Raw genomic sequence first — 22,053 nt, 5'->3', positions numbered from 1 at the left:
AATTCTTCTTCTACCTAACAAGACATTTTAATGCAGGACTTTTATTTGCAATGTCATTTTTTACACTGTTACATAAAACAATTTCAATACATCTTTCACCACTGAAAATGATTAATATTAACTATTAACTATTATATTTTCACATGTGAAATATACCATAAAATGTCCCAACATTTTGACTGTTATCAATTGTGAAATACAATTATTAAAAAAAAAACACATAACATATGTGTTAAATCAACAAATGTGAAATATTGTTTCACTTGTTAAACCACATGTGCCTATGTGTGAATTGTGTATGTGGTTAATACAGATGTTTCATATAAAAGATCTGAAAATGACATCAACCATTATGTGACTCAGTTTTAATTATGTGTCCTCTATGAGAAGGTAGGATGGACATCACTTACCACTTTAAGGTAACAACACTGTCTTTTTTTAATTAAACAAGCCATCCTAAATAAGCTACCATTTACTTGTCATAACTTTTAAGACTTTGAAATACGGTATTACATTTCAATAATACATAAGGTTGGATATCCCATATATGAACACAGAACTAGGAAAAACTACACTCGCCTATGATGATCCTTGTAGTAGGAATAAGATTCAGGACTCTGAAATTATAAAAAATGTTTAACTCTAAAACATTTTAAGTTACTGCTAAACCATGTTTTATATAATGAATCATCAGTGCCTGATATATTACTGTCTGTTCTTTGTGTTCTTTTCATGTCTGTTATGTCTGTGCTTGTGCTGTAAATATGTTGATTTTTACACTTTTTGTCATATCCTAAGGCTCTTTTTGGTTTTGCATTTGCAGGACACCATTGTAAATGATTGGTAATCCTTGAATAAATAAAGGATTCTATTCTATTCTATTCTATTCTATTCTGTTCTATTCTATTTACATATAAAACAATGTGAAAAAGCAGTTAAGATCTCTTATTTCACCTGAAAACTTTAAAAGTCTGTGATCAAGAATTTGCAATACCACTTGTAATTGCTTGTTGTAATGTGATAATAATGCCCAACTTGTGTTTGTGTACTTTTTTTTTTTTTTTTTTTTTTTTAGTGTGCATCTATTCATGCTTTAACTGTACATGTTTATTATTGTACACAGGGTTGATCTCAATGAAAGTTTTTAAAAAAGGATTCAGTAAATAAAATGTCCCACATATGATAAAGCCCAATGTGCTTTCTGGTTGTAAATAATTAAATAGATTTTTTTTTTAAACAAAAAAAAACATGATTATAATTAAGCTATTATGATGTTACTCGTATTATTATTCCAATATTGAACACTTTCATGTAGCTATCTATTGACGTTTATGATGATTTGACTACATGTGCACACAGGCTGTGTGTGGTGCGCAGCAGCACTCTGACTCATTGGAGGGCCGGTCTATGTCGTCATCACTCCTCATATTTTATTAATGAGGAGGCAGCGGCCACCGAGAAACTGGCTGCTTCTGGTTTCCAGGCATAAATACAAAGCGGAGCCGGTCTGAGCTGAGGGAAAAACGGCGCAAGCTGAGGGTTTGAAGCTGAAGACGAAGAGAGTCAGGTAAGGTGGTCTACTGAAAACAGATATTCGTTATTGAACAGCGGGATGGTGATGGCGAGTGCGGTGATTTAAAGGTTCAATAGAAAGGACAGAACATGCTCTGTCGCTGAAAACACTGAGAACCGCTTGTTTACTGTAGCTGTCACGCTGCGACCGGCCGTAAATACATTATAATAGATGTCAGCCAGTTGTTTGTGTAGAAAAGGCAACAAAACGGCACACAAAAACAACCTGTGTACACACACAGCGCCGGCAGCTGAGATCAAATGTGATGTGACATTGATGTGTTGGCTCGCTGGATTTGTTTCACTGCACCGCCTGGAACAAGGTAGATTTTTGTTTTTCGCTTTGTTTTCTTGCTTTTAAACTGTGTTCAGGTGTTGTGGTAAGTCCAACACATGTTGTCTTTCACAGACAATCAGTCAGAGTAACTCACTGAGGTAGTTTTCTTTGTTTCAAACTGCTGCCACTTTGGCATCACAGCTTATACGTGGCAGTAAAGGCTTTCCCAACACTATAGTTTTCCAGCCAGGCAGCATATAGAGGAGCTGAGATCAAACACTTAGATTGTCTTTGTCTTCATCTGCTCTCTGTCTTCAGTCACACTTTTCTTTTCTGCTGGATGAAGTAATAGTAAAAGTTTTTATTTGCATTTTATTATCCATACTTTGTTGCCACTTCCAACAAACCACCCTTTATAACGTTTTACCTAATGGGTTGGTTATTGGTCAAGAAGTTATTCACCAAAGCTTCACAGCTGTAGGTAGAAAGAAGAAAGAAAGATAAAATCCTTTAGTTGATGTTTACCCACTCAATTTAGCAATAATGCAGACATAAATGTCAGAAGTAAATTATCACAAGCTCACTTTCAAAAAGGTCATCTAGACTGCACTTATAAATGTTAATACACTTCAATGAAGTGTTTTTAGTGCATTGAGTCTAAAGGTGTAAATGTTAACAAGTTCCCAATAAATGAACTTTGGTCCACCAAAGTGAAACTGTCAGCCTGACAGCCCAAAATGATGTCTGTTAATGCCTTATAACTGTAAAGTTATAAAAGAAGAAAAAGTATAAAGTATAAGCAGAAGATTTAGTTATCTATTTATTTAATTGTTGATCAAATTGTTTGTACAATGCGTAAACCCATTTGGCTACATAGGGTGACTCGAAGAAAGTGATTCATGTAGGCTATTTCTTTATTTAAAGGATGTGACTCACTGTTCCAGAAAAGGGCGTTTTTCGTTAAAAAAAATAAAAACAGTTAAATATTATCCGTAACATGTTATCTTTGTCTTTTATCCGCCTTGATGATTTGTCAGTCATTAATGATTACCGATCCTCTTCCCTGAGTCTGCAGTTCTTGTCGTTATCAAGGCACTGTTCTCCTAATCTGGACCTTAGACTGTATGTAAAAATGTACGTAACAAACTGTTACATTGGTTTGCATTGAAGCAAGTTTGAAGGGTGATGTCAAGATGGTAACCCTATTGGCGAAACTCTTGCGCTGTCCATTGATGTTATTTTTTTCCTAACTGCATTCTGTAAAGACACGCCCTACTCTGCATCTGATTGGCTAGTACTTGTTGCCTTTGTTGGTTAAGTTTGGGCATGAGGATTGAGATGGTTAGGGTTAGGGTGAAAATATCAGGGTCAGATTTAGAGTTTCAAAAATCTAGGGTTACCCATCTCGACATGACCAGTTTGAATCCCAGAGTTGCTGCCCATGGTCACCGCCATTTTTTCCGTTTGGAGCGAGGAGTGCGGAGTATTTCCTTCCACACTCTGGAAACACATCATGCTACCTTGGACCGAAGCTAATGCTAATTTACCGGGAACACTGAGCAGTGCAGGCTTGTGCTAACATTAGCTAACAGGGCAGGTATTGTTATTAAGTAACACTAAACTAAACTGTCAATCAACGTCCACATGGCAGACATCAAAGCTACTTTTCAACTTTATATGTAACTAATAGAGCAATAATATCCATTAAGCCACTATTATGACTATTACATATACAACTATTATAAAACTACTCTTATTAGAAGGCCCAAATTCAAAAATTGAGACCATAATGACTCGTTGAAAAAATGTACTGACCTAGTATTTAATTGAATAGGAGTCCAATGGAGCCAGGGATTTTTTGGAGCCAGCATCTAGTGACTGGCAGTAGTGATGCACTGAAAGATTAGCCTTGATGCTAGCTGCGGGCGGCTCGGTAGGCGGCAAAACACTTTAATTAATTTTGCTTTCGACCTACCCCCAATAACCGCAAACAAACGGGCTGACTGACTCTAACATACGTACTATAAATACATTTTCAGTCAGGTACCTTTTACATTAAAAAATAATATATGATTTTGTGAACGCGAAATTGTCTAACAGCTAGTGGAAAGTGTTAGAAAAATAACCATAGACCGGCATGCGTAACCGCACTTTAATATTCTTGAAGGTTAACCGATTAACGGTTAACTGTTGACATCCCTAGAGAGTGTGTGCGTGTGTGTGTATGTGTGTCCATCATCCAGTCCAGTCCATCATCCCAGCTTGCGAAAATCAGAGCTGGGAGAGAGAAGTGGAATGCCTGGCCTTTGGCACAAAGCCCCTAGATTACACTGCTGCTTTTTTTTTTTTGATGTAGGGAGAGAGATGTTTGTTGCCTGTCCTAGTACTCACATGGGACTGATAGAAAAAATGCAGATGTGTCCACAAATAAAAGAGATGGGCTCATTGAAAGCAGTAAAGATGGGAGACAGGAGTTCACAAACAGGCGTTTAAGGCTGGCTCGGCTCTTGAAAAGGCCACCGGCAGACGCACTGTAGATTGCCATTTCTAGGTCAGTGGTAGCCCCCCCGCCCAATCCCTCCCTCCCCCATCCTTCTCACTCCACCCCACCCTGAGCCGCCTATCTGCTCAAGGCCGGCCCACACATTAATCTGTGGTGATGGTGTAAAGTGTGGACTAGTGGCATGTGGCGAGTGCATTAACCAGCCGTGGAATTACAAGCAACCAGGGAGGAATACGCAATCTGTTGAGGGAGGCCCATGTGTGAAGTGGTCATTCTGTCATCCATTTAAAACGGTTGTCTCGCTAAACAAATCTGGTTACTCGTTTGTAAAATCAGGTGAGTTATATACAAAAAAATTGCTTTATTTTGTAGGTCAGGCCCCACATTGATAGAATAATTCTGAGTGGAAAGTTAATCCTTCATCTGGAAATGTCCAGAGAAAGAAATCTATGTCTTCCCAACTTTTCTACCGTAACAGTAAAAACATCTACCTATTCTTGTTCGTCCTAGTTACATTGTTAATAATAATTTCTTAAAAAATGTTAATCCTTAAAACACAGTCATATTATTGATATAGAAGAGAAGTACAAGGATAATTGGCTTAGTCAGCATCCTCTTAGCACTACCTGGTGGTTTGTTGAAGTTTCATTGTGAGACAAACAGGAAGCTGCAAAAGAAAGAAAGTAATAGATGAATAATGTCTGACTACATGCTTGAAATGTAAAAACAACATATCTGAAATGGGACATCAGCGTACAGTGAGTGAACAGAGATCAAATATTGATCTTTGGATATGCTGTATGTTTGGTTCTTACTGTCCAGGACGTTTAAGTGCCACTTATTTACTTATTCACGCCTATCTGTTGTGAATTGTTAAAATGTGTGTGGAAAACAAATCATGTATACATATGTAAACATCTGTGTAAGGCAATAAAACCACTGGCCCTGGGAGGAAATATTTTCACATTTTCTATATTTGCATTTTATACCTGAGTGATGATCTAATGGTTTTCCCTGTTAGTCACAGGACATTTGCTTGCTGGGCCTTTCATCAGACATAATTTGATTGGCTGCTGGTTTGTTACTATGATTTTTAAAACAGATGTACAGTATTAAATATTATTATATATTTAATTTATTCACAAATTATATTTACAAAACCAGACACACAGTAAACTCCACATCTGTTGCTTATAGTTCAAATAACTTTTAGATAATTTTGCTGCATTCAGCAAATAAATGAATGCTACACCCAAACAGCCTAGACAATATAAAAAATACCATCCAGTCTATCACTGCATCCTTTGACACGCATGATGTCTTCATTTGTTGTCCACCACAAAACCGTGTCCTCTTATGATCCTCATCTCAAACAACAACAATCCACTGAAAAGCCCACAATTTGTAACATCTATTCTTTAACTTACTGCGGATGTAGTAGCACAGGAAACAGACATGCTAAAGAAAGACCACATTTCAAGACCATGGTTTCAATAGGCAGGTACCACCCAGCGAACACAGGCAGGTCTTTTAAGTATGAGAGATGCTATGAACAGGCTTATCTATAAATCTCTATGGTCCCATGGCGTCCTTAGGGTTGGTTTTAAAGAAAGTGAAGGAACTGATTATGAAACTTGGTTTGGCGGTACAAAGTTGAAACTATGTGGTTTAAGCAGTGATCTACAGCTGCTGACTGGAGACTGATGTGTCTCATTGAAGTATGCAACAGAGAGAAGTTCCTCAACCATAGTGCATGTAATTGATGATGCAAAATCAGTTGATAACCCATCTAAAATAATCACATGAAAATAACCAGTCACTGATTTAAATATCTGACAAATCAAGAAATATCATCACATTGATGCAAAAATCAGATAAAAATTAAATATTGCCGTAAAACTGTCCTGTTAATTTATCTTTTTTTCAGACAAATCTATATGGTCTATTTGTATAAACTATCACTTCTAACTGAAATGCAAGTTCAATAAATCTGTGCTGTCTGTGTCCGACCCACATTCAGGATAAGGGTCGTGAAATCAAGTCAGATGTCGTGTGTTGACCAATCCAGATTAGCAGCAGGTTTAACCCACATCTGTGCTGAAGGTCACATGAAAAGATCAAACAGGAAATGAATAGGGATGTACAGAAATCCCTGTGCATTTTCTCTTTAGTTTGACACGTAGTCTAGTCCTTATTGCAACATGAATCTTTTTTAAAAAAAAAGAAGTTCATCTGTGCTCACAATTACCATTACCATGTTTTTCATGCAGTGCTGACTGGTGGTTTCCTGTCTGACATCCTTTGTCAGCTCTTCATGTGATTCATGCAGCTGAGTTGTCAAGATTGACAACTTATGACATGGTTTCTCAGATGTCATTGTTCAATCAAGGCTAAACGCAGCTGAAGACAGGAACTATCTACTTGTGGTGTACACATTGCATGCATGCACTCGTGTAGCTTAAGCCAATCAGAGGTAGGTTCATGAACTCATATAATCTATTATAAACAGGGTGTAACACAAATATGAGTTATCATGACATTCACTGAATTCTGTCTGCTTTGTGAGTTGAGAGAAACTCAAGAGTGTATTTTCTACAGAGAACCATGTGTGCCACCTTGAGTCCAGTGTTGCTGTGGCAACAAAGTGGAGAGTATGTGTATGTGTATGAGTTGTTTAACGTTTGTATATCACAGTTTTACCTCAGAGGAGTGGATATTGATGCTCATGCATGTCCTATACTGGAAAAAACAGACCCATTTGGAATTAAAAACTGTAAGATTACAACAGTTTACTGGTGAAAAACTGCCACTTATAGTTTGTACTTTGTAGATTTCTCTATTGGGTTAACAGGGCTGTCTTCTGAATAGACCCCCACTGTGTTATTCTCACACACAGCTGTCCATACATTCAAGGCAGGCAGCCTTGTGTACTGGACTAACAAGGTCGTCTGTGTATTCTTCACTTTGAATGTTAATGTCCCAGAGCAATTTCAGTATAATTACAGATATTGTAACATGAAATTGCTTTTTGTTTGTGTGTCGTCTTGGGGCCTGACAGAAATAACTGGGTTGTGTCAGGACGCCTAAATTTGGCCTCAGTAAACAGTGTCATACAACATGATACACAGCAGAAAGGCAAATTAATGTTAACATGTCATTAACTTGTAATGGAAACATGAGGTTAATCACAGTCATAAATAGAGCCATAAATGTGGATCATATAGGGGAATATGCCAGTAAGTAGCACTTATCAGCTATGAAAGAGGTCTGTGTACTCGGCACTTAATTATCAATATTAGACAGCAGAGATCCAAAGAGGCTAAATTACATGTATCCAAACTGCAGGTGCAGTGTCTTTGGAGCACCAAAATACTGAAAAAAGCCAACTATTTTGAAACTTCAGTCTAAGGTCTCTCTAGCCATGAAGATAGTTTTGGTATAACATGTCCAGATTTGATTTGTGGTACACACAGTGCAGCAAAAATCATATAAACATAAACTCAACAGCTATATATTTTCCCAGAAACAGTGTCCCTGTAGCCGCCCTGGATAATCCACAGACCTCACTGCTTCAGTTTTCATCAGAATTATTTTCTTTAGTAGAAAGTAGGTCCTGTTTATAGTGTTTTCTGTGGCTTATCCAGAGTAACAGGGACACATTGTGATTTACGGACACAGTTTGTAAATGCACATTTTTTACCACCAATTAAAAAAATAATTTTATATTGAGGGTAATCTGTACAATCTTGACAACATATGCTAAACACAGACAAACTGCATCAACAGTGAGAAGCAGTGATCAGTAGCTGAAAATACTGTTTAAGAGGTAGTATCTACTGCTACTGTACCTGGCATGCAACCTAATACAACCCACCTAATCAACAGTATATTATTTCTTAAAAGTATGTTATGTGTCATTTAAAGGACATATAAACTCCAAAATATGTTGCCTTTCTCAGAATCATCTTCTGGTCTATAAGCTTCAGTCTGTCGGCTGACTCTGTGTTAATGCTTCTGTTTTTAACCTTTTCTCTAATTTGTCCACAGACTCTATCGAAGAGGAGCTTGGAAGGCATGCAAAGTTGTGAAATTTCCTCAGACAGCACTGATGATCCTCTTAGTAGCGGCCTACGCATTCATCGGCAGCCTCGAATAGTAGTAATTGGTGCTGGCTTGGCCGGCCTTGCTGCAACTAGGGTCCTACTGAAAAAAGGCTTCACGGATGTCAGAATCCTAGAGGCGTCAGACCACATCGGCGGGCGAGTTCACAGCGTTCAGCACGGTGAGAGGATGTTGTTTCCTTAAAATGAATAATTAATGTATTCATGAATAATACCTAAACATCCAATAACTATAACTGTGGCATTTGAATCTGCAGCCCTGAAATACAGTAAGACTTGAAGCTTCAGAATAAATAATAGTGTGTAATCAGACACTAACTGTGTAAAATCAGTCTTAATTATTGTTATCTACAATGTATACCCTAAACATAATATATTTATTTGGTACAAGGCAACTGAATTTATTTTTCAAATGTTTACATTTACATTAAATCATATAGTGGTAGTGTTTCATGAATAAATCCAAAATCAACATAAACACATTAATGTAACATAAGATGTAAAATAAAACCTACTTGATCAAATAATGTGAAAATAGAATACATAAATGCATAACATAAAAATAGAAGATAAAACCCACTGAATAATAATAATTAGAGTGATAATGATAATGAAGTGAAGAGATAACTTTAATTTTCTTTTTAGTTTTGTGGCGTAACTGACAGAGGCTGCCTCTCTGATTTTTGTGAATCTCCAATGAACCAGCAGCAGATGATAAGATTGATACCACTCATGTGTGGAGCTAGATCCAGCAGGCGAATAGCTTAACTTAGCATAAAGACTAAAAGCAGAAGGAAATATATAGACTAGTAGGCAGCTAATGAGTCTCCAGGAAGACATTACATTCAGAACTCCCTTAATAAAATTATTACTTGTCGTTTTTATGTTCAGTTCATATGTTAATCAGCTTTTGAGATATGGGTAAGCACATTTTGCTTCCTTTGAACTGGGTCCAGGCTAGCTTTCCAGTTATTAATGCTAAGCTAAGCTAAGCTATCTGTCTCCTGGCTGTAGCTACACAGACCATGGATGTATAAAGATGTTTTTAGAATGATTATGCAGAAATAGGATTATCTAATTTCCAGTAGGCTTTCATATCTAAGTAAAATACATGGTTTTTTTTAAAGACATGTTTTAGTTTGATTGCTCAGTGTTTTTACATGTCTTTGGAAAACTGAAAGCAGTATATTCACACAGTCACCCTGCTTCTAGTACCAAGACAAATAGTGTATTTTTGTACTTGGTTTGCTTCAGTGATTCTGATTGAACTGTGCCAGAGAAAGTTGCCTGGCCGCTGCGGATTTCATGACCAGTTCTTTAAGCTGGCAAGAAAGTAGGAAACAACATCTGCTCGTGGGACTGATACCGTATGCACAGAAAAAGAAGTCACGTGCAAAAACATGCTCGTGCTGCACTGTTACATATAAACCTTTACGACAGGCACATGGTTAATTGCATCCGTTATGTAAAAGTCTTTTTTGTGTGTTTAGAAGTTATGTAAAGCATTTAGCCATTTCTGTCCCTGCATCACCTTGTTGTTATTACGTAAATTAATGTAAAACAGTCTGTCACATACAGTACAGTGGGTCATTCTGTTATTCTTGAGAAAAATATTAAATAATGTTATTTAAGTGGCCTTTAGCTACAGTCTGTTAATTGAGTTGAGCTCCTTGAATTGTCAAATTATCTAACTCTCAAGAGTGAATACTATTTTTTTTTTTTTTTTTTTAACTGACGCTGATCTCTTTTTTTTTAATCTTCTAGGAAAATCAACTTTGGAGCTTGGAGCCACCTGGATCCATGGAGCCAATGGGAACCCAGTGTACCACCTGGCAGAGGACAATGGGCTGCTGGAGCACACCACAGATGGGGAGAGGAGTGTGGGACGCATCAGCCTGTATACCAAGAACGGTGTGGCTCACTACCAGACCAACGTTGGGAAAAGGATCCCCAAAGACCTGGTGGAGGAATTCAGTGACCTGTACAACGAGGTGAGGGGGAAGCATATGCACACAGACACGCATAGATACACACAAGAATTCACACTTGCATGCACAAATGGATGTATGCACGGACGAGAAAACAAATATACTCATTATTCAGCAAGACTGACCATCACAATATGTAATATGTAAGTTCCATTGTGTCAAGCCTTAGTAACAAGTTTATGTAAAATCAGTTGGAAAGCCTGAAAGGGCCAGCTGGTTGGTCAGTCATTACTAAAACTTAAATTCTAATAAGGATCACAAATATATTAAGTTGAATTTTGGGGAAACGGGAAAAATGGGGTAATCTTTTGCAGCTTTAATGAAGAACTGGGCTATAAGACAATACTGTCAGACTGTCTGGAAAAACTGTCTGATTTTAGCCAACCTTAAAGCTTAAAGCAGGGAAAGAAAAGGGGAAACATATGTTAAGATATCCTCTCAGTCTCACCACTACTAACACCCAAATTAGCGTTATTAAAATATCTACAACCATCTTAAGGAAAACCAATGAAATAGCCTCCAAACTGTGAAGATTTTAACAAGGAATGGCCATTCATGTCCTTTCTGCAGGCCCGGTTTGCGCATGATTAGTATCGTTTAAGTAGGTCACGTCTGGAAAAGCAGTTACAGAAGGGAGGTATAGCTCACACATATTACATACACAGAAAATATATTCTTTTTTGTCATCTTTGCTTTCTGAGTGCACTTGTGAGCCTGTGCTAACTCCATGAGATAAATCATGGGATTTCATACTAATGCCTTTGCAATTTCACCATCTTGGAAACCGGATTATTTTACATTTACCAGCCCTGTGTAGCCACTGCCAGTTTATCTTGTCCGCCTTTCTTCTGTTTTCTTAGTAGTTTTCAAAGTAATTTTAATGCTTTTTGCATACATTGTACAGCTGGTAAAGCTTTCTCAGACAAGTTTGTGATTTCACTGACTTGACTTAACTTGGAGTGACTCCCATCTCTAGGACTTTTTTTGCTTTTTACTGTCTCAGGTACAATGCTGCTATTATACCTTCTCCTCATTTCATCTACTGGAATATTTTCTTTTATAACAAAATATAACAAATGATAATTTTTCAATTTAGAGAGGCTCACGCCGCAAATTAACACATCTTTCAACGCAGAACCGTGTAAATATGTTGAAGTCGCTTTGCTAAAGTGTTTTTTCTATCTTTGATGCTGATTCAGTTACAGGGAACATCATGTCACCTTACTGCCTACAATCTCCAACATCATCATTTATTGTGTGATGTCAAAACATAAACAGACCTTGACTTTATCAAATGCTCAACTTATAGTGTGTGCTTCATATTACATGTCAAGGATTTGATGAATTTATTCAGTTGAAGCCAACTTTATTAACTTAAAGTGAACACAGTGTAGATTCATGCTGTTAATGTTTTGACTTGATACATGTTGATACTTTGCTGGTGCTGTTTTGACTTGCTTTCTAGGAAAAGGTTTATTATTACCCTGGAGGTCAAGAGAGACAACAAAAAAACAGCACAACATTAATGTAGCATCTTGTCAGCATTTCTCTGTATTGTTTTTCCTTCTCGCTCCTTTCTATTTATTGAGGTGCTGCACCTGTCGGGTGGCATTTATTTTTAATCTGCTATGGAGTTGCTAAAAATTACATTTTCTTATCGGGACAAACAAGTGTTGAATTTAACTAAAGTGGTTTGTTTTTCTTCCCTCTTTCACCCTTTTATGCTTTCTGTCCTTCCTACTTCTTCTTTACCTTTGGCCTCCTTCAGGTATACGAGCTGACTCAGGAGTTCTTCCAGAACGGGAAGCCAGTTTGTGCTGAAAGCCAGAACAGCGTTGGCGTCTTTACACGTGACGTGGTGCGAAAGAAGATCATGTTGGATCCTGATGATCCTGAGAGCACCAAGAAGCTCAAACTGTCAATGCTTCAACAGTACCTCAAGGTGTGTGATGGTTCTCCACAAACATGTCCACTTGTGTATGTGATACTGTAACAGTCTATCATCACCGGAGCTCTTTTGTCAAAACTATGCTGTATCTTGAATGATGCATAAGGAGGCTCTTTAGTCTGTTCTATGCTGTTGTTTCCCTGAGGCCTTACAGTCACTGGAAAATGCTCATAAATCATCTATTCAGACATTTGAAAGGGCGTGGAAACACTAGAAAAGTTGGTTTACAAACTTACTGTATAATTGGACTGGAATGAGATAACACTTATTGCTCTAATCGTAGTGCTGAAAGTCCTGAAAACTACAAGAATTAGCAAATAATTACAAAAACATTGGTTTGCTAATTACATACGAGTAATTAGCTTTTATTTACTTGCCTCTGAGCTATAATCTATGTAGATATAAATTGACAAATATTCAGGCCAGGGCCTTTTGTTATTTCAAGCACAGCTGGTTTTGTGTTTATTTCCTACCATGCAGTTGAGAGAGGCGGTTTACTCACACGTTTTATTTGTCTGAATACAATTGAAACACTTAAATGTATGAGACTGCATCTTAATAGAAATGATCAGTAATCATAATCATTGTTTTGATCAGTAATTGATCACTTAACCTTTAAAATGTTTAAAAAAATTCAAGCTGAATTTCACAGAGTCCAAGGTGGCATCTTCAACAGTCCAAACCCAAACATATTAAATTTACAGCAAAACCACACACAGTATTTGAGAAGCTGGGAGCAGCTAATGCTGAACATGTATGCTTGAGAAATAATGATTACTTGATGATCAAAATTGTTACATGCATTCATTTTAATAACTTGTCATAAAGGCAAAAGAAGATTGGAAATTATGTTTCTTTTTTTTCTTTTTTGTGCATCTATTTGTCAAAACGGATGTCATCTGTGAGCATGATTACTGTAGGCTATGAAAACACCATTTTGTATCCGTAGCCAGCTGATATATTCATGTTCTTGAATGTTTCTCCATACACTCCCGCCCACTCACAAAAACACAAAGGAAATACAGCATGTTGTGAAATGCAGCTACCAGGTGACCTCCTCAGTGCAAGCTCACTTACTAAGTGTATACTATTACTAAGAAAATATACAACTTAAATAAAACGTGATATGCTCCCTGCATGTTTAAACCAGTCTAGTCACATTTGTTCAGGGCTGTATAGATGAAGCTGTTGACACACCTTTACTATGAATTTAAGTGTTATCTTTAAGGGTAAAACAAAAAAGTGGATATTTGTCCAGTTTATGAGGAAGCAGTCAGTCTAAATGTAACTGACTTGATTCTCTGTGTTTGTACGCTCTCCTGTTTCAGGTGGAGAGTTGTGAAAGCAGCTCTCCCAGTATGGATGAGGTGTCTCTGAGTGAGTTTGGCGAGTGGACAGAGATCCCTGGTGCACATTATGTCATTCCTGGAGGTTTCATGAAAATTGTGGAGCTCCTGGCCCAGGACATCCCCTCTCACACCGTCTGCCTTAGCAAACCAGTCCGCTGCATCCACTGGAACTACACAGCCCAGCGTCAGGACCTGATCGCCAAGAGTAACGACACCAACCAGGACAACAACCACAACGAAAACAACCGCGGCTGCCAACCTCAGGAGGACCCTCTGATCATGGGTCACCCCATTTGTGTCGAGTGCGAAGACGAGGAGTGGATCACAGCCGACCATGTGATCGTGACAGCCTCCCTGGGTGTGCTAAAGCAGAACCACGAAGCCATGTTCTCCCCGTCTCTGCCCGAGGACAAGGTGCTAGCCATCGAAAAGCTGGGGATCAGCACCACCGACAAGATATTCTTGGAATTTGCAGAGCCCTTCTGGAGCCCCGAGTGCAACAGCATCCAGTTTGTGTGGGAGGATGAGGCTCAACTAGAACAGCTGGCCTACCCGGAGGAGCTGTGGTACAAGAAGATCTGTAGCTTTGACGTCCTCTACCCGCCTGAGCGCTACGGCTATATGCTGAGTGGCTGGATCTGTGGGCAGGAGGCGTTGTACATGGAGTGCTGTGATGATGAAACAGTAGCTGAGACCTGCACTGAGCTGCTGAGGCGCTTTACAGGTCAGGACACGCACACAAAAGAAAGCAGAAATATGCATTATATGCTGTGCATCATATAATCCTGTTTACTATAGAAGCTTGGAGGGTTTTCTCTGGTGATATTTAACATCGAATTTCGTGTTAAAATTTCCTTTTGTCTCATTTATTTTCACTGTTAGATATTATTTCTTCTTTTTGTCATTTATTAATTGAGAAGATCTCTGAAGAACAAACTATTCTTTACAGAAAATGACTCTGCCTTTGTAATTCTGACTTATATTGACTATCAACTTCAGACTTCCAGTTCTTGTTCTAGTTAAGCTTTTGCTAACAATCTGTAATCTAAAACTAACACAATAGACTGAGACTGTCTGCTCAGTGACTCATAAGAACTATGACTTGGCTTGGGTAATTGTGTTTCATATAAAGGATATGACATAAGCTTCAGCTGTGACGTAAGTAGCTCTTTTCCCCTGAAAAAAGCTTGACAGATAATACACCTGAATGACTCATACACATGGTATTGTGTAATATCAGGTACTGTCTTTTCAGCACTTTCATGTGTCCCATAAGAAGAAGCCTTTACTGTAACTGACACACAATCAATCCTCCTTTACAAATCATATGGACCACTCACTTTCTCTGAGGCTAATTCAGTGCTGAAGCCACTACAACAGTCAATATAATGCATGTTGAGCAACAGATGTATTTTCCAGGAAAAAAAGACCTCTCTGTTGAAGATGATTTCAACATAATGTGTAAAAGTTTCCCACACACACACACACGCTCATGCATTCCTCATTTAGGTCAGTGTGGTTTAATCCCCTCAGCTGTTGCTTAATTACATATAGACTCGCTGGTGCCTCTCTGCTCACAGAGGGTCACATGTTGATTAGTGTCGGCAGATTGGACGTCCCCGTGGAAGGCCTCAACTCACAGCTGCCATATCTTTGGTTTTGAACTGGTTTCACTCTGTAATGAACTGTCTTTTCAGAAATGCTAGCAGCGAGGCAATGTCCAGTTTAGCAGTCAACTGGTTTTTGTTCAAAATTGTTGTGAAATATCTCAACAACTATTTGGTTGATTTCCATTAAATTGTGTTTGTACATTAATACTCCCCAGAGGATGAATCCTAATGATCCAATGAGTTTTCCTCTAGAGCTACTGTACTTCTAGGTTATTATTTCTGACTTTGAGTCAAATATCTCAATTAGATCAATTGCCTTTATCAGGATAAATTATAATAATTTTGGTGGCACCTTAAAGGACAGGTTTACAATTTTTCAAGTCCGTCTTGAAAAATAGTCAGGTGCTCGAATCAACACTGAATCAGGTTTAACTCATCCCTGTGGTGCTCTAAAATCTACTTTTTTTAAAATTGAAAGAACATCATCAAACATTTACTTAAAATATGCAAATAACATAACAGCTCAGATAACTACACAGCATAAAGACATGATGCAAACAATATGCAACTTTATGGTTTCAGCGATAGCATTGTCCATAGCAACCACCATAGCAAACGATATAAAGCCTGAAAAAATCTACATAATGACTGACATACTAAACATCATATGCATTTACTGAATGAAGATTATGAAAATAAAATGCACATTTCTCACTATAAATGTTATCAAAAAGCATTTTCATGCTAAAACATAGCATAGACACATTTTGATGTGAGACTGGGTTGTTCAAAAAACTCTCTCCACTCTCTGTCCTGACTCTCTTTTTCTTTCTGTCCGTCTGTTCGTCCACAGGGAACCCCGACATTCCAAAGCCCCGGCGCATCCTGCGCTCCTCATGGGGCAGTAACCCTTACATCCGAGGCTCCTACTCCTTCACCAGGGTGGGCTCCAATGGTGGAGACTTCGAGAGGCTGGCCATGCCACTACCTTATGCCAACAGCACCAAGGCTCCGGTGAGGAAATCACAGCACACATGAGTTGCGCACAATAACATGAACAAATATGTATGATGTGATACAATGTAATTCAGCAGCCCTCAAATAACTCATTCATGTTCATATCTTGTCCGTTATTTGCAAGCACTGTGTGCTGTTAGTGTAATATTTGATAAGAAAAAGTTTACTCTTTAGTTTTCAGGTGCCAGAGACTGTCTCAGCAAACAGAAATCAATTGCAAAGCTGAAACTCAGTCACTGTTAAATATTGGGTAGTAATTGTTTTAGGGGTGGATTATAAACTGTTATTTGGTACTAAATTTAGGGAAACTATTTTGATAATCAAATATGTAATCAAATAATAATTATTTGATGGTTTAGTGTTCTGCTTTTCTTGGTCTTATATGATAGTAAATTGAATATTTTGGGTTTTTGGACAATCTGATGTTTTATAGACCAAACGATGAGTCGATTAATCAGCAATCATCTATTGTCAGATGAACTGACAATATAAATAATGGTTAATTAGTTAGTTGCAGTCTTATATCACATACTGTATGTTGAATTGTATGCTTTCCTGCAGAAAAAAATTATTTATATATATATACATATATATATTTGCATGAACTACTGTTCAGCAACTAAAACACCCTCTGTTACACCAATCATTAATTGGAATCAATTAATCAATTGTAATTATACCAAGTGGTACTGTCTCCATTTCCCCTATAATCAGTACCACATTACATTTTTTCTATGATTCCTGTGATGAATTTAAAGTTAAGTACCAGTTCCATTCTTGGAAATTAAAAGGATCTATTAGAAACTGTAAATTAAGTGTTTACCACTAACAATACAGCATATTTATATGTTTCTTCCTTTTTATTAACATAAACTGTATTATACAGTATTCACTGAAACACTAGGAAATAGCTGTCTCTACAATAGTACTTTTTTGTGACTGTACATTTGGTTGTTTACAGTCTCTGCATGCACTCTGAGAGCATTTGGCTAATGTTGTCATCACTACCATGTCACATCCCAGCACATGTAGAGCAAATACAGCTGGTGTCAAGGGGTTATGAATGCTGATTCTTGGCCAGCAGTCTAGACCTTGAAACTTGAAACGTTCTGGGTGAAGAGAGTGAAGGGTGGGGGGCAGGGCTGAGGGTTGGGTTTGTGTACTTACTTGACACTGCTGAAGGAACGGCACAACCCCTCTGCTGAAGTCCTTTAACTCTATCAAACTGAAATTGTCAGCCCTCAGGAAAAGTTACTGTAGCCTGCACCATGTAGAACAGGGATGGAAATTCTTAGAGAGGCCAAAAATATGTCAAGATGATATTTAGAGATCATGTTTTGAATCTGGATTTCTTCTCTCAAATCCCTTTCCCCCCCCTTCTCATTTCCTTTTTCTTCCCCTCCTTCTTCCTCAGCCCCTGCAGGTCCTGTTTGCTGGAGAGGCCACCCACAGAAAATACTATTCCACTACCCATGGTGCTTTGCTGTCAGGACAGAGAGAGGCCACTCGCCTGATAGAGATGCACCAGGACTTGCACAGAGCTGAAACCACAAAGCCTAATATGTAAAATAAAATGAACCTCTGACTAGTGAAAAAGATATAAATAAGCAAAACTGTTGAGTTTTAAACTTCTGATTAATCTTGATTAAGTTATACTTTAAAAACATAGCGCGGGCATTATTACACTGATTACAAATGAGTATTGTTTCTATTGTACTGTAGATTCGAATCATGCTAAATTTTATTTGAGATGTACAGTTCAAAAGTTGCCAATGGTGCTGTCATTTCTTTTCTTTATCATTCATGTCATTATGTTGTTTTTTTAAAATCAGTAATTTAATGTTTATAATAACAGCATCTGTAATTTAACTTGTTTTTGTAAGTGCCTTCTGTACGTTATGTTATTTCAAAAATAATGGAAATACTAAATAAAAATTGAGTTTTAACATAATAAAAAGTTCTATCATCATCTAACGAGACTGGCTCAGTCTTAATTCATTAAAATAGAAAACATCATGACAAAGTGGAAGGCATCAGATACCTCCTCTTAATCCATCTCTTTTCCACAGAAGTAATAAAAGGGGAGCACTTTGTACAAGCACAGGCAAAAGCTGTTTCCATACTATCACCGTCTTGGTATCCTTTTAAATCTATGAGAGGGAGGCAGAAAGTGAGTGCACATGGAAAGAAAAGAAAGGGCTCCAAAGCTGTAATGCTGTGCCAAAATGACAGATGGTGTTAGAACAGACCTTAACCCGTCTTCACTTCTGTTGGACAACAGTGTTAATCCTCCTCTTCACTGACAAAACAGGCTGGAAAGAGATGGGGAAGTTTTAATTAGCAACAGGAAATAAACAAGGAAATCAGTAGATGTTGCCTCCCCACTTATTAGCAAGTTATTGCAATTAATTTCTCTTCTGACTAGTGCTGAAAACTAATTCTTATTTTCATTATCAATCTGCTGATTTTTTTATTACATGAATCAGTTAATTGTTTAGTCTATGAAATGTTAACTATATAGGACATGAATCAAATTGCACATTTTGTCTGACCAACAGCCCAAAACCTGAAGATGATCAATCAATTAACAAAAACAGAGACAAAGAGAAAATACTAACATTTTAGTGTCTATGTCCATCAAATACTGGTAATTTTTGCTTTAAAGGTGACCCAAAAATCAAATAATATCTAATATATAAAAAAATAAAAATAAATTCATCAACTAATTGTTTCAGCTCTATTTCTTGTATGATCTAACGTTTTTTTCAACTAAAAGACATTCACAGAAACAATACTATAATACTCTTTGGTATCTAAATCAAGATTTTCAAAACTCCCCTGTTGCACAGCAGTACTTAAATGTTGGAGCTGCAGTTCTTCATTTGTCACCACCTGATAGGTGTAGATAAAACTGGGGAGAGGCAAATTAATAATAGGATTATGCAGGATGACCACTGCTTCACCTGGTTAAGTCTTTGTAAAGTGCTGGAAACATCAATGAGCCCACTTGATGGAAGATTTACATACACTTACGCCTATGCAGCATTCAGTATTTAGTGAATACTTATACTGACTGTGTGTGCACATCTCTTTCATCAAGTTTAACTAAAATAAGCACCTTTGAAGGTTAATCAGATCCACAAAAAATGTGTTACTGATAAGGCTTATAAGTCTTTGCATACACTAAATACATTCAAAATTTAAAACAAATAGGCAAAATTATTTGTCCTCAGTGTCCAACTTTGGATATTTTTATAGAGGTCCAAATCAAATATTAAGAATAGTACAACAATACAATGGAAAATAAATAGCAAACGTCCAGGTAACTCTGTGGAACATGTTGACTCGTGTTATAAACTGAATCTAGTTTTTTAAATTCATTCCACCTTACTCATGTCAGCTCATGATTGCAAAATGTGTATATATATATACACACACAGAAATCTTGAAGCACAGTGTATGAAGCCTAGCTCCACAATTCAAATCTAAATGGTTGAAATGCTTTTTACACCTTTTTTAGAAATATATTTATGACCTATTTAATGTGTTTAGAAGAACATCAAACATTTTCTTCTAAACATTTTCTTCACTTTACACAGTCTTTAAGAATTCAGTCAAACAGGTGGGTGCAGAATGACACATCATCATTGCATGAGTACCTTTAAGCTTAGCAGTCAGATAGTGAAATATGCAAAGCAGGGGGATGACACACTGTTAGACTAGCATCTCTACACCAAACACAATGAATCACTGTTTCTTTACTTTCTATGGTTGACTGCAAATTCACCTGTCGAAGTGGAACAAAGGTGACCTGTTGATTTTACAGCACAGCAAAACACAGTTTTCATTCTCAACTGAAATGAATGACAATGTCAGTATTTGCATAGATTGGGACTAGTGTGACTGCACTCTTGTACCTTTGTCATGCATTAGTCCATAGAGTTGGTGACATTGTGCATTTTTCTATATAGCCCTGCTGCCCAACTTCAACCTGAACAGAGGTCTAATAAGCTACAAGTGAAAACATCTGTGTGGGTGTGCAAGACCTTAAGAGCCTGAAATGAAATTGTATATTTTTGTCTACTACAGCTTACATATCTGCTAAAGGAGAGATTTTTATTTTAAAATATTTGATTTCATGATTGTACCCCCCTAGTTTTACATTATTTAGATTAAATGATGTTTCATCACCCTCTTACATAGCTGTCCTTATTTTAATACATCAACAAATTAAATCCTGAATAAAGCGATTGCATTCAATCATAGGCCAAATAGATGGTCAAACAGAGCCTGACAGCATCCTGCTACACGACACAAGAGCCACAGACTCTGAACAACAACCCACATTATCTTACCTGCTGAAGTCTCCTTCTGACCTAATTTACAAACAACACTTGTCTTGTCCTGCACCTCAGGTTGTTGAATGAGCCACTAAACAAACACTCAATTTCCTGGAGAACCTAAAGCTATTTAACTAGACACTAGAACAAGGATTATTAATCAATATGCTAATAAAATAGGTGTAAATTGTGCACTTGAGTCTCTAAATTCTATATAGGAATTTAAAAAAAAATGAAAGTAGGTATTAAAAAAGGAGTTTGCTAAAGGCCTCCAATCATGTATATATTACTCTAGGGCCTTGTTGTGGCAAAACTTTAGTAATCCACTGTGAGATGTAACCAGAGAGCTCCTTCTGAAAGTGTCAAGAGCACAGAAACAGGCAGGTTTGCCAACAAGTTCAGAAGTTGTCCAATTACAGCACGTTACATTTCATGGCAGATCAGATAAGATTTGCCTCAATGTTGCTTTCAAGAGTTTCCCCTTGAGCTCTGAGTAAAGACAAATGCAGCTGAGCTTCATCAACACATGGTGGTTATGAAAACAGCTAGAGGGATTACTGTGCATTGCGAGTCTGTGTACAAGCATTTACAGCTGAAACCTTGTTTTCTGTGGGCAGTCTACTCACCCTCCTCTCTCATTCAGACTGCTCATTGGAAAGCAGAGAGGGAAACACAGAGGGACAAAGTTCTGGCAGGAGGCCCGGTGCAGCAGGGGAACGCATGAGGCAAAAGAGTAGATCAGGATTTAATCATTCAACTACAGACATCAGCAGAAGGGAAAGTAATCTGTTACACTGCTTTGGTGGTGTAGCTTCATTCACAAAATATATTCACTACATGAGGAAACAAAGAGTTGTAGGTATGTAGGAATGTCCTCATTAACTTGTAAAAAGGGAAACTGTAACTAACGACTGACAACTTAAATAATATATAAACTTTGGCAAATTTCATTGTACAGATTACAACACTTTATAATGAAGAATTTATAAATCATTATATTAATTACTTGTGCGTAATAGAACCATGTCTACTGTACATGAATGCAGTGATAAATAATGTGATGCTATTGACTGTGAATAATAAACTATAAGAATTTGAGAATAGATTCAGAATATGAACATTATCACTCAAACAACAGTCACATGTTGTTAAAGTTGCATTAATCAATTTGTCGGCCATGAGGGGGTTAGAGTTAGGGTTAGCTTTGTTGTTAGCTGCTGTGTCCTAATAAGCTAGCATGAGACAGTTCATCAGAGCTTTTATTAAATATTTAAATTGGACCTTTACATCTTCTCACAAGTATGATCATTTAAAAATGACTTCTAAGG

At 37.4% G+C, this 22,053-nt stretch overlaps 1 protein-coding gene across 2 annotated transcripts; it reads left to right on the top strand.

Annotated features, from left to right (window-relative positions):
• The first annotated feature begins 1,475 nt into the window (after positions 1-1,475).
• Positions 1,476-18,336, top strand: smox (spermine oxidase). 2 transcript variants are annotated; one of them, XM_053338132.1, is made up of 7 exons: positions 1,476-1,567; positions 8,400-8,634; positions 10,238-10,464; positions 12,230-12,403; positions 13,738-14,482; positions 16,222-16,382; positions 17,800-18,336. In XM_053338132.1, the coding sequence occupies exons 2-7, from the start codon at positions 8,427-8,429 to the stop codon at positions 17,950-17,952; spliced, it is 1,668 nt and encodes a 555-aa protein (XP_053194107.1). In that variant the 5' UTR covers positions 1,476-1,567; positions 8,400-8,426; the 3' UTR covers positions 17,953-18,336. The 2 variants fall into 2 exon arrangements, with proteins under 2 accessions (XP_053194107.1, XP_053194101.1); XM_053338126.1 differs by lacking the exon at positions 1,476-1,567 and adding an exon at positions 6,740-6,825.
• The last annotated feature ends 3,717 nt before the right edge of the window (positions 18,337-22,053 follow it).

Source organism: Scomber japonicus, chromosome 2 (genome assembly GCF_027409825.1).
Source record: "Scomber japonicus isolate fScoJap1 chromosome 2, fScoJap1.pri, whole genome shotgun sequence".
NCBI lineage: Eukaryota > Metazoa > Chordata > Actinopteri > Scombriformes > Scombridae > Scomber > Scomber japonicus.
Note: the sequence above shows the minus strand (reverse complement) of the source record. Positions and strands in the feature narration are given on the sequence as shown.

Excerpts from the sequence above, each read along its gene's own strand:
- smox (XM_053338126.1), top strand. The coding sequence starts at position 6,796 with ATGCACTCGTGTAGCTTAAGCCAATCAGAG. Across the intron at positions 12,404-13,737 it reads TGCTTCAACAGTACCTCAAG|GTGGAGAGTTGTGAAAGCAG; the intron begins GTGTGTGATGGT and ends CTCCTGTTTCAG. Across the intron at positions 14,483-16,221 it reads GCTGCTGAGGCGCTTTACAG|GGAACCCCGACATTCCAAAG; the intron begins GTCAGGACACGC and ends GTTCGTCCACAG.